Below are 13,668 nucleotides of genomic sequence, written 5' to 3'. Positions count from 1 at the left end.
AAGTTATTACCTTGAGCAACATACTTCCGATAATTGTTTTTTTACCCTTCCATCTGGCAACAAAACTGACACTTTTTTTTACAAGGAGTCATGTTTGCATAGACCACAATACCTGCAGTCATAATGCAAACAAAAAACATAACTCTGATAATGTGCACTATCCTTAAAGTTGATTGGTCCACACCCGAGACAGCTTTCCTTAGAGCGTCATCTGGTCCAACCCATGTGAGACTAGGCTCTAAGGAAAGCTGTCTCGGGTGTGGACCAATCAACTTCAAGGACAGTGCATACATTATCAGAGTTATGTTTTTTGTTTGCATTATGACTGCAGGTATTGTGGTCTATGCAAACATGACTCCTTGTAAAAAAGGTGTCAGTTTTGTTGCCAGATGGAAGGGCAAAAAAACCAATTATCATATTTTTTACTGGCAAATGAGGTTCCAATGGTGTAAACAACATACTTCCCCTTAGTGAATAGATGATGATGAATGAAGGGACGCGTTCTGGCAAACGTGGCACGCACGAGGATCCGCTCGGCTTGAACGGCAGTGAAACGTCCTCACTTCGTACTAAAGCTTCGAATCGAGATTGTCCTCACTTCACTCGTGAGCTAAACCAGTTGTACTGGGGGAGTATCGAGTGGACACAGGGAGCGCGGTTAAGTCTGTCAACATCTCGCACATGTTCGAAGCACAATGGACAATGACATCAACGCGTGGCATATGCGTGAATGTACAGGGTGGCCCACGTTTTTAGTTTTCCCAAAATAGTACAGGCATCTCCATCTTTAACATAAAATGAAAAAAAATATAATCAAAAAAATAAAATCTAAACTGTTAAGAAATCAATTGTTGAAAAAAAAGTCAATGTTAAGTTGCACTTCATCTCGGTATTCTGCAAACTCATCACGCATCGTTATGGATAAATAAAAATATAAGCAGAACTCCGCTCTCTGTGAACAAATATCTTCTACTCCATTGGCCTATCGGCTTTTCGGACCAACATTACCCAGCAGAGATTGATTTAACCCAGCAAATGTACCTGTTTAAGTTCACTTGCCTAAACAAATATAGCAGAACAACACTGAATTGTTATATATATACAGGATCACACCTGTGACATAAGATCATGTCTATAGCGCCTTCACTCAAGGCACTTGACAGAGCTTACGAGCCGATGACCAAATGGAATGATGTAGTTGTCAGGTGCGGCACAAGGATCGAGGAATGAGTGACAGCGATTGAGGGGTTACTTAGGGATCACGAGAGGGCTATCGGGGAGGGACGGGAACGAGTGGTGTTGGGCGAGGGGAGGGAATGGGCAACGGATAAGAGGTGAGCGTGATGATGATGATTGATGGACGAGGTGAATGTTTCCTGGTTTGGTTGAGAAGCTGGGATCGTGGTCTGGGATGTGTTGACACCTAATGGACTCATTGCTTTGCCGTCATAACCTTTTTGTTGCTGTTTTAGAGCCATTTCTTGACTTTATTATTTTAGATTTTGCTCAATAGTGGCGTTGTCGTTTTGCTCGGTAAGTGGATGCATATGTGATTTGGTCCTTGCGTAGAATCAATGTACAGCGTTATGGGACGCTATGAGCATGTCAATGACTATGTTTGTTGCATTATCACCTCCTTCCCACTTCCGCAGCGGTGCTGGCAGGAAACAAGCTGAACTTCATGAACCCGCAGCTTGGGGGATTGGGCGATCAGTGCGACATGTCCTGCAACGCCGTGTCGGAGATGGTCCGGGAGCTCCGTGGCATTCAGAGGGCGGTCACCACGTTAGTGAGCGGATTCGATGATGTGGTGAGTGGACATCATGTCTGATCTCCTCGGTTATAAGTGAATGTTTTGACTCTGGAAACAATCTGGTTGTGGAGTGGCCCAAGCGGTCATCATGCTGACCCCGTCTCTGATTATGTCTGCAACTTGTGGTGAACTTCTTTTGCGCCGTACGTAGCCAACCGTGCTAATCGGAGGCGTTGGTATTCGCAAACAGCGTTGATATTCACCACAGAGGAGGAAACTTTCGTCTCCAAACCTCAGATATCGCAGGCCCCTTTTAGAGGTGGATTAAGTACCACCCAATACCACTATTGTGTCAAGCCACAAGTGGCCAGCCTGCCGGTATTCCGGCTCCCGTCATAGGAACGTCGAACTGCCATAATGTCGTCACAATGGCCCAAGACACGAGCGCCAGTCCACCGTGCGTACGACGAGGGCGGAGGCTGACGAAGATGGAGCCTCGCAGTTTGGCAACGATGGAGACCGGGACGGGGATTGGGCTCCTCTTGCTAGAGCTACGCCACGGCCTCCTCCGCCGCCAAAGCCGCCGAGTGCCCCCCCCCCCCCCCCCTGAGTGTGTGCCATCGTCCCCTGACGCGTGGACGATGCTGCCGCTTGTGATTTTCGTGGGCGCAGAGAAATCAGACGGACCTCATCAGCAAGGGGATCGGCTTCAACAAGAGAGGCGAGTGCCACTTCGAGGGGACGCAGTTTGCCAACGGCACCAACTGGACGGTGGACACCTGCACGTCCTGCACATGTGAGGTACGGTCATCATCACGGCCGTCGTCGTCATGATTATCGTCGTGATCATTATCGTCGTGATCATCGTAATCACGATCGTCGTCGTCGTCATCATCATGATTATTGTCATCATCGTCGTCATCATGATCATCGTAATCATGATCATCGTCGTCATCATCATCTTGATTATTGTCATCATCGTCGTCATCATGACCATCATCATCATTGTCGTCGTTATCATGATCATCATCATGATCATCATTGTCATCTTCATCAATATCATGCTCATCATGATTATGATCATCGTCATCATCATCGTTGTCGTCGTCCTCATGATTGTCATCGAAATCAAAGTTATTTGGTGATTCCGCTTCTGTCACTGCTGCGTTGGGAGTAGTACGCAAAGCACAAATAACAAAACAACTCCTAGTCGGTGGCGCGTCTTCGTAGGTGAGAGATCCCTCATAGCAGAAAAGACGTTTCGGACAATAGCCCTTATTTAATTATTTTGTTTTTATGGCAGCCTTCTTGACGCATATACAGTGGGAGTTTTGTAAAAAATATATTTTTTTACAATTAAACTTGTTTATGTTTACGAGACAAAACCACGCCGGGAGAACATCACTCCACTGACTCCCCTCTACTACAACCACAGTAACGTGGAATTTCCACCATTGCCTCGAGACCGAAACAACAAAGGTAAACACTGCTACGCGTGCCTTCGAGCAGCTTAGACTCAAGCCAACGTTGACTTTTGACTTCACCTCTGCATACGAATCATTCACATTTATTTATTTTCATCCCACCTTTTTCGCTCGTATTCAGTCGTGCGTCCAGAACCACATTCCTCGCGAGCGCCGGCGATGCCTCCGCACCACGTGTGCACGCTCCTCACTTCTCCCCCCCCCCGCTCCCCTGCCCCCCCTCGCCCACCCCCCCCCCCCCCCCCGCAGGAATCCGTGACATTTTGCCGGCAAATCAGCTGCCAAGAGGTTTCGTGCAACAACGCCACCACGCCGGAGGGCGAGTGCTGCCCGACGTGCTATGGTGAGTCTGCAGCCAATCGGAGCATTGGGGGGTATTAAGCACCCCCCCACCCCCCACGTGTGGAGACGGCCGGATGGCTCAGAGGTCAGAGGTCAGAGCATTGAGCTGCCACCGCTGAGAATCCTGGGGTCGAATCCAGGTTTCACCGCCGCTTCCTCCTCCTCCTCCTGGGATTTGAACCGTGGCCTCAAGTGCAGAGGGTGAGGGATGGTTTTGGCCCAGTCGCTAATGAATGCATGGGAAAAATAAAAATAAAACATCACATTAGGTTCGGGTTCTGCCCTTAATTTGACTGAATTCCAGCCTCTGAGAATTAAAGTATCGGGTTGGCTGCCACGCGATGAACCTTCCTCTCGTACGCAGAGCGAGTGGGAGAATGCTGCCCGGTGCCGTCGCGTAGACGGGAGGTCAATCAGTTGAAGGGATCTCAGAGGTAGCTCTGTGGTGTCCACTTCCACGGGCCGTTCTCCAGCCCTAAGGGTCGCACTGACTGCTCTGTGAGAGATATGAAAGGGTGATGCCAATTGCACAATGCACGTATGCATGCATGTATGTGTGTAAAACTTATTTCACACTGTACGTAGCCAACCGCGCTAATCGGAGGTGTGGGGGAAGGCCAACAGACGAACACACGAAAATCAGTTCTAAAGAAATGAGTTTCCAATCTAGATGATTTGAAAGTGCAAAGCTCCCAGTGATTTCATAATATCGGAAGGAAAAGCGTTGCAGTCGGCCGCACAAGCGCACCTGAAAGCGCGCGATGCGGTGACCGTGTTTGTGCGATGGCGAGCCAAAATCTGCTGCTGCGAGGATGACCGGAGTTCGCAATCGGGAGGAGGCAGGCGGGGAAATTAACCCCCAAAAACAACAATAATGGCCCTTGCGCAGTCCGTGATATATTCTAACCCCCGGTAGGTGAATGTGGAGGCTGTCCGGAGGGCCAAGTTCAAGAGGAGTCTCAGCCTTTCGAACGTTTTTTGCCGGTTAGAATTAATCCCAGATTTCTGGAAGAGAATCCCAGTTGCGTATAACTCACTCGCCGCGGTGTTTGGTGAGCGGCGAGGGAGCGAACGCGCCTGCCCTTCTGGCCAAGGAATTTCCGCCACCGTGAAATGTTGCGGTCGAGTTTTTCCCAGGCAAATTTCTTTTCCTCTCACCCCCCCCTCCCGTCCTGGTTTTTTTCATCGTGAATGTGAACCGACGGCAAAAGATAACGGAGAGAGCGTGACCCTTTCACAGCGTTTTGCAACGACGGCGTGGAGCCACTGGTGAAAAATTCCACACTCGAAAGAACTAAACTATTTTTTTTATTTTTTACCAGGTGATGCCCACTGAGTTATACAGTACAGCCCTTTTATTTCAGAAGCGATCTTGGCTATCACAAATTATAGCTCAAGGAAGTTGCGATCTTGGCTATCACAAATTATAGCTCAAGGAAGATGCGATTCACGTGGAAATTTATAGCAGCATCCAAATACTCTAAACGCACGTTTCTAAACAAATCGGGTGTTCGTCTTTCTCTTGCGTATGGCTGGACGATAGTAACTAATATTTCTAGATTTGAAGCTTTCGTGACTGCAAGGATTCATATTCTTAGGGTTTTTTTGGTAAAGTCACGTAGGTAAAAAAATTTAATCAATAAAAGTAAAAATAAAATAAAAAATAAAATAAAATACAAATCACGACGCTTCGGAGGCAACACAAGCTTCCGTCTTCAGGTGGAACCGTCACAGCACGATAGCTGTATCAAGTGTTGTGATAGCTGTATCAAGTGTTGTGATAGCTGTATCAAGTGACAGCACGATAGCTGTATCAAGTGATACAGCTATCGTGCTGTGACGGTTGCACCTGAAGACGGAAGCTTGTGTTGCCTCCGAAACGTCGTGATTTTTATTTGATTTTATTTTTTATTTTATTTTTACTTTTATTAATTTAAATGTTTTACCTATGTGACTTTACCGAAAAAAACCTAAGAATATAGCAACTAATATGTATGTCTGGACCATAGCTAGCTAGGGAACAGCTCCAATTGCTGTGGACTGTTGCTGTGTGGACCCGCGTAGAGACCCATAAACTCAAGGAGAAACCATTAGATTCACACGGACACCGATAGACTCACATAGAGACCCATAGATTCATATCGAGACTTATACCTTGACATCGAGACCCCTTAGACTCGAATAGACTCAACAGACTCGCACAGAGCGGCCCCTCAAAATACGAAGCGTTGGTCTGTAGCGAATGTGAAGCTCGCTGGCTCTGCATGCGATCAAATAAAAAACCGTGCGGACGATTAGATATTGACTGGGAGCCCAGCGCTGTTCGCCTATAGCCACTGGGATAAACCGGGCAGTCAGCCAAAGCCCCAACTCCCGCAGACGCCTATTTACATTTCTCGGGGAGTGGGGGGGGGATTGCCACGCAGTTCACCATTTGCTATTCTAAGCGGATAGCAAAACCCTCCAGCCCTAACCCTTCCCACCACCATCATGACATCATGCGTGGGTGCAAGCCGTCTCTCGATGAAGTCACCGTATAAAGCACACATTTTGCCAATGACCTACATATATAGACGGCGTGACACGGAAACACGGGCCCGTGGGTAATCAATTCGAAGTCGTCCCGTCCTCCTGGCTGTCGTTCTGGTCACCCATCAGTTGCGTCATTTCCAAAAAAGTTACGGAAACGATTTTCGGAAAGAGAAAAACACGTGACCGCGGGGGGAGAAACATGCAAGCTTTAAATATATAGCAGGCGTCCGGGTCTGGATCGAACCCACGACCTGCCACCGTACGTAATCGGAGGTGCCGGAGGGAGGGGAGGGGTGAAGGACAACAACATGAAACACGAACAACACACACCAAAAAAAAAACCCCGAAATTGTTATCGGCACAACGAGACGGCGCTTATTTCCCCCACTTTCCGTTAACTTTTCGCGCTCGTTACAATTTGCAAAAGGGGGCGCGCCAACAAGAGGGCCGATGTGCCACGAGGTGAGCGCCCTTGCGTCCGCACAACGTTTGCACCGTTACGTTTCACGAAGGCCACGCGCAATCAATTGCTGAGACACGTGGTGGGGTGGGGTGGGGGGTCAACTCCCCATAAAGCAACACAACGATGTTGACTCAATGGTGCTGTCATGGGTGCTTTTTGTTGGTTGGATGAGCTAGCGGCAGAGGAGCACGCTACGGACAGAATCGTTATATTTACTTGCCAAATCATCGTCTTTAAAAAGAGCTGTGTGAGAGGCCAAATAGAGATGTGACAATGTGACACGTGGTGGTTTCTTTTTGTACAATCGCGGCCTTTGCAGCGTCGTCTAGTGGACAGACGAAGGGGGGAGGCGGGGGGTTGAAATGTGCACCTGACCAACGCGGTTCCACGTCTCAGGGATCGAAGCCGAGACATCCTCAAGAGTTCAATAACAACAATCAACAGCAGACAACAACAACAGACAACAACAACATACAACAACAGACAACAACAACAAAGGACAGACAACAAAAACGACAGACAACAACAACAACAACAAAGGACAGACAAAAATTACCACCGCGTTCGTTCAATGAAGGCTGCCTGAACAGAAACATTTCACGATCGCCGATGTTCAGGGCGGTGTGGCCCTTCTTGCCTCTGCCGTGAAAATGGGGCCGTCGCCTTAAACGTCTGGGTTTGGCTACTGAGATCTAATGGGATCGGGTACATTATAGGAGATTGTCAACGGGCCAATATAAATTATATATACTAATTGTATATAATGGATACAGATTTGCCAACTGGAGCATGACAAGTCAAGGGAGCACACGAATCTGAGCGTGGTTGAAGCCAGTTGGGGCACATGCAAAAATGCAATGAAGGTCAGATCAAGACCGGGATGCCATCCATCGATGTCACCTGGAAATCTTATCAACGCGTCTAACCCATCACCAACCTCCCCGTGCCCCCCTCTGTGTCCCCTGACCCCCCCCCCCTCCACCACCACACACCATGCCTCCTTTGTTGCCATGGCAGTGCTGGAGGAGGGCTGGTCGCCATGGTCCGAGTGGACGTCGTGCACCGTGTCTTGCGGGCGCGGGTTGCAGCAGCGTGGCCGCTCGTGCGACCGCATCAAGCACGAGTGCCAGGGCCCGTCCATCCAGACGCGCACGTGCCACCAGCGGGAGTGCGACAAGCGCAGTGAGTCACGCACGCGCACACGCACGTGCCACTAGCGTTAGTGGGACGCACGCACGCACGTGCCACTAGAGTTAGTGGGATGCACGCACGCACGTGCCACTAGCGTTAGTGGGACGCACGCACGCACGTGCCACTAGCGTTAGTGGAACGCACGCACGCACGTGCCACTAGCGTTAGTGGCACGCACGCACGTGCCACTAGCGTTAGTGGCACGCACGCACGCACGTGCCACTAGCGTTAGTGGGACGCACGCACGCACGTGCCACTAGCGTTAGTGGGACGCACGCACGCACGCATGCACGCACGTGCCACTAGCGTTAGTGGGACGCACGCACGCACGCATGCACGCACGTGCCACTAGCGTTAGTGGGACGCACGCACGCACGCATGCACGCACGTGCCACTAGCGTTAGTGGGACGCACGCACGCAGGCACGCACGCGCCACTAGCGTTAGTGGGACGCACGCACGCACGCATGCACGCACGTGCCACTAGCGTTAGTGGGACGCACGCACGCACGCATGCACGCACGTGCCACTAGCGTTAGTGGGACGCACGCACGCACGCATGTACGCACGTGCCACTAGCGTTAGTGGGACGCACGCACGCACGCATGCACGCACGTGCCAGTAGCGTTAGTGGGACGCACGCACGCACGCATGCACGCACGTGCCAGTAGCGTTAGTGGGACGCACGCACGCACGCATGCACGCACGTGCCACTAGCGTTAGTGGGACGCACGCACGCACGCACGCACGTGCCACTAGCGTTAGTGGGACGCACGCACGCACGCATGCACGCACGTGCCACTAGCGTTAGTGGGACGCACGCACGCACGCACGCACGCACGCGCCACTAGCGTTAGTGGGACGCACGCACGCATGCACGCACGTGCCACTAGCGTTAGTGGGACGCACGCACGCACGCATGCACGCACGTGCCAGTAGCGTTAGTGGGACGCACGCACGCACGCATGCACGCACGTGCCAGTAGCGTTAGTGGGACGCACGCACGCACGCATGCACGCACGTGCCACTAGCGTTAGTGGGACGTGTGCACGTGCCACCACCTCCGATTCACACTGTTGGCTACGAGCCGTTGCGAAAGAAGTTCGACATGCCGACGTATTTTTTTTATTTAAAGCTTTCGTGACTGCAGGGATTCATATTCTTGGTTCTTTCGGTAAAGTCACGTGGAAGGGAAATAATACAATAATATAAATATAAAACAATAAACATTCTCACGACGTTTCGACTGCAACACAAGCAATCATCATCAGGTGCTGTGGATTTCACACCTGATGACTTTACCGAAAGAACCAAGAATATGCCGACGTATGTACACTGCCTGCACCAACTGCCGCCAGAGCTAACCACGGTGACCTGCGGCTTTAAACTCCGCTGAGCATCGATCCCGACCGCCGAGCCGCGCGTGCGTTCGTCTGTACGTGTGTACAGTCTGTTCAACTATAACGTGGTCGTTGCGTTCCTGAACAACACCGCGTTCTGGGAAAATCTGGTTATAATGAATAATGTATGATGTAGGGTAAAGCACAGTCCGTGATAACACCGTGAGGTGCGTACGCACGCCGAACAAAGACCAAGGCACGTGGGGAGCATCTAGAAGCATCCAGTAGTATCCCGCCTTGCGTGACGCTTATTCATACTCGCCTGATGTCGTTCCATTCACTCGACCGCGTTATATCAAATTCGCATCCGCGTTATAAAAAAACTAAAACGCCTTCCCTAGCACATTCAGCGTGTGACACATATATATACAATCTGCGTTATGAAAACACCGCGCGGCGTCGCAGGAAAACACGACCGCACGTGCGTTGAACTTCTTCCGCCCCCACACCACCACCCTCCTCTCCCGGCGTGGCGTGCGGCAGTCCGCCAGGACGGCGGCTGGAGCCACTGGTCGCCGTGGTCTTCCTGCTCGGCGACGTGCGGCGCGGGCTCCAGCACGCGCATGCGGCTCTGCAACTCCCCGACGCCGCAGTTGGGGGGCGAGGACTGCGCGGGCAGCGGGCGCGACACCAAGGAGTGCAATCTGATGCCCTGCCCCGGTGAGCGAGCGCCGACAACGACCGTCTCGCTCTGATCTCCCCCCCCCTTAAACCCTCGACCTGACCTCTGCTCCGGTGATCCCGCGACCTTTCTGACGTCGCTGGCTCTGGCTACGCTCGGCTGCGGGCGAGGTCGCTCGTCCTTCCACGGCGTCTCTCCTCTGTAGCCGAGATGCCCCTGCCTGTACAATTCCGCGGGTCAACGCCGGTACTTGTCTCTAAGGACCACCACGAACGCGCTTCTCTTCCCTGGGAAAATGCCTTCAATCAAACCTTCGACGTCGTCATATCAGCCATGATCAATCCACTGCTGGATTCAAAGCCTCCCCCCACCCCCCCCAGTCAGCCGTTGCCACGTCTCACGATCCTGAGATGCAACAATGCTTGTCGCACCTGCACACAAACTACAAATCACACCTTACCCCCCCCCCCCCCCCCGTACCTCTGTGTTGCTGCTCTTCTGCCACGTCATGTGCACCAGCTGCAACACCTAGAAAAACAAAACCTCTCTCTCTCTCTGTCTTTGGCGGTCCCCTTCAACTGCACATCCAACCTTTTCTGTGCAGCAGATTGAGATGCGACCTTTTTCCTAACCGAGGGCCACGCCTGAACACACGCAATCAGAACCTCACGTGCCCAACGAATCGTCGCCACGTCTCGCGCGCCTCACATCTCTGCACACACCCCGGCGTGCCCCATGCATCCCCGTGTGCCCTGGCATCGTCTTGCGTGACCCATGCATCTCATGTTTACCCGTGTGTCCCCCGTGTCCCTGGCACACGTCTCTGTCTTCCCCGCGCCTTCCCGCGTGTCTCTGTCAGAGATCGCGTGCCATCCTTGCGTCCCTGTATGTACCCCGTGTCCTTGGCACACCTCTCATGCCTTCCCTGTCTTCTCCTTGCTTTCCCGCGTGTCCCTGTGAGACATCGTGTGCCTCCGTGCGTACCCCCGTGTCCTTGGCACACGTCTCACGCGTTTTCCCCCACCTCCTCCCCCCCGCGCGTTACCCGTGTCTCAGTGGACGGGCAGTGGGGCCCCTGGTCTCTGTGGTCGACGTGCTCCGTGACCTGCGCCGGGGGCTCGCGGACGCGCATGCGCCTCTGCAACAACCCCGAGCCCAAGCACGGCGGACGGCGCTGCGCGGGACTCAGCTCCGACACCGGCACCTGCAACACCCAGGACTGTCCCATCGGTGAGACGCGCCGGGCGGCTTCGCCCCTATCGCCGCTCGTTTCCCGTCTCGTCGTCTCTGCCCTCGTCGCCACGGTGGCTCGGAGATGTTAACTGCCTCGCCTGGTGTGCCGGAGGTCGTGGGTTCGATCCCGACCCTGACGCCTGCTGCTGTATATTTGGAGTTTGCGTGTCTCTCTCTCTCTTTCCGTGGTCCCGTGGATTTTTCTCCGGGTACTCCGATTTTTTCCTCTACATTTAAAATGGACGTGCGTTTAGAGTATTTAGTTGATGTACATTTCCACATGAGCCACTTCGTTGAGCTATCGTTTGTGTCCAGGTCAATTGTGACAAAGAGCTATATAGCTCAGTGGGCCTTACCTGCTAAAATAAAAAAATAGTATCGTTTAGTTTTAGTTGAGTTCCCGCGTTGTTCCGCTTACACCCCTCCCGTTTCCGCGCTTGTCATTCGTTGGATGGAGAGCCGGACGGACGGATGATGGATGACCTGCGATCCACCACTCCCCTTCTCTTCATCTTGCCCACTTATGCACTGCTGTGCACTCCGCCGTAGTTTGCTCAACACCTACTGCTTGGCAGTAGGCGTTGAGCAGTGACGCTGTCATTAAACGGCAGCTCGTTTGCCGCTGGGTTTGCGGAGGTTCGCGGTTCGGCACCAGGCGGGAGCCCCGTTTAATGCCAGCAGATGTGTGGACCAAATACATTCCCGCCGTCTGCCACAAAGGTGGAATTCGAAGAATCCCGTGAAGTTGATCGAATACCAAGGGAAGCCATAAAATCAATAACACAGGTTTCGTTTTTTGGGAGAGATTGCATAAATATTTAAATGTGTCGTTAAACCCGCCCACAACCCGACACATCATCAGGCGACAGACAAATATGGCTGTCGCCTTATGAAGCTAGTTGTAATTACTGACGAAACGTCGTACTATTATTGTAATTGTTTGTGGCTTGGCTCTCCAACACACCGGTGTGCTGTACTAGTACCCTATGCTATACACAACACTATACAATACTATACACTACACTATACAGTACTATACACTACACTATACACCAGAGGTGGGACAAAGTCATTGTTATGCAAGTCCAAGTCGAGTCGCAAGTCATCAAATTCATGACTCGAGTCTGACTCGAGTCCAAGTCACATGACTCGAGTCCACATCTCATAGGTGGGACAAAGTCATTGTTATGCAAGTCCAAGTCGAGTCGCAAGTCATCAAATTCATGACTCGAGTCTGACTCGAGTCCAAGTCACATGACTCGAGTCCACACCTCTGCTATACACTACTATACACTACACTATACAAACACTATACACTACTATACCACTACACCATAAACTCCACTCTACATTAATGCTGTACTAATAACAATTGGCATGTTCTGTTTACGTGACAAACCTTACTGATTGACTGTGTCGGGTGGTGGCGGGTTTAACGACACATTTATACATTTCTACGCGATCTAACCCAAAGGGCAGTCCCGTTATGTTTTCGGCGTCAAAAATGTGGCCAAGTTTGAAAATGACGGGTGCAGTTCGTCCATTGGGTGAAAACCACGTGGCAACGGCTCAGACTTCGCTCGACCGTGAAACATTCCGCTGTGGCGAAGACCGAACCGGTTACAGATTGCCATCGTGATTATTTGCGACTCGCCGAGCCGGGCTGACGCGAGACTTTTTATTTTCTCTCCCCGGCGCGCGTCGCACGCAAGACGGCTGCCTCTCCAATCCGTGCTTCGCGGGAACAAAGTGCATCAGCTTCGTCGACGGCTCGTGGAAGTGCGGAGCCTGCCCGCTCGGTTACCGCGGCGATGGCCTGCACTGCGAGGACATCGACGAGGTGAGTTGAATTTTGACTTGAAACTTGCGTGACTGCAGGAATTCGTATTTTTGGTTCTTTGGATAAAGTCACGTCGATAGAAAATAAAAATGAAGTAACAAAAATATTGAAATAAAATTAAAATATCAAATAATAAATTGAAATAACAAAAGCAAAAAAGCCACGACGTTTCGATGGCAACACCAGCGGTTTTCATCAGGCAGAGAGAATACATTTTTTGTTTAAAATTTTTATTTTTATTTTCTATCTACGTGACTTTACGGAAAGAACCAAGAATATGAGGTGAGTTGCTCATCCCGTGAAAACTACCCCACCCCGCCCCTTGCAATAAGTAATAACAACAACAACAATATTTCCCGATATTAGAAAAGCCACCGGAGCTCTGCATTTTAAAATCATCTAGAATGGAAACCCCTTGTCTTTAGAAGTGCTTTCTTGTGATTAATTTGTTGTCCTTTCCCTCCCACCCGCCCCCGCTCATGCACCTCTGATTAGCTCGGTCGGCTACGTACGGCACGAAGGAAGTTACAGTCTCCCGATGGCTTTAGCTTCGCGTTCCCACCTAACCACGCCGCCGCCGCTCGCTCTCTCTCTTCTGCCGACAGTGCACGGAGGTGCCGGATGTCTGCTTCTCGACGACGAGCGTGTCGCGCTGCACCAACCTGGATCCGGGCTTCAAGTGCCTCCCGTGCCCCCCGCGCTACTCGGGCACCCAGCCCCAGGGTCTCGGACTGGAGGACGCAAAGACCAATAAGCAGGTAGCCACCCACCCCACCTCAATCAACCACCCCCCGGGGCTAGATGCTCGT

General features: G+C 51.5%; 1 protein-coding gene across 1 annotated transcript in view; it reads left to right on the top strand.

The window, feature by feature from the left end:
* LOC144949112 (thrombospondin-1-like) overlaps positions 1-13,668 on the top strand; it is a 49,176-nt gene that overhangs the window by 14,313 nt on the left and 21,195 nt on the right. Inside the window, exons 4-11 of the mRNA XM_078878963.1 lie at positions 1,653-1,810; positions 2,426-2,554; positions 3,487-3,580; positions 7,592-7,756; positions 9,648-9,824; positions 10,843-11,016; positions 12,732-12,859; positions 13,465-13,617. Coding sequence (XP_078735089.1) covers positions 1,653-1,810; positions 2,426-2,554; positions 3,487-3,580; positions 7,592-7,756; positions 9,648-9,824; positions 10,843-11,016; positions 12,732-12,859; positions 13,465-13,617 — 1,178 coding nt within the window. The remainder of the gene's footprint in view (positions 1-1,652; positions 1,811-2,425; positions 2,555-3,486; positions 3,581-7,591; positions 7,757-9,647; positions 9,825-10,842; positions 11,017-12,731; positions 12,860-13,464; positions 13,618-13,668) is intronic.

The sequence above is a fragment of the Lampetra fluviatilis genome, chromosome 52 (assembly GCF_964198595.1).
Source record: "Lampetra fluviatilis chromosome 52, kcLamFluv1.1, whole genome shotgun sequence".
Classification (NCBI taxonomy): domain Eukaryota; kingdom Metazoa; phylum Chordata; class Hyperoartia; order Petromyzontiformes; family Petromyzontidae; genus Lampetra; species Lampetra fluviatilis.
This window is presented reverse-complemented; position numbering and strand designations above follow the sequence as displayed.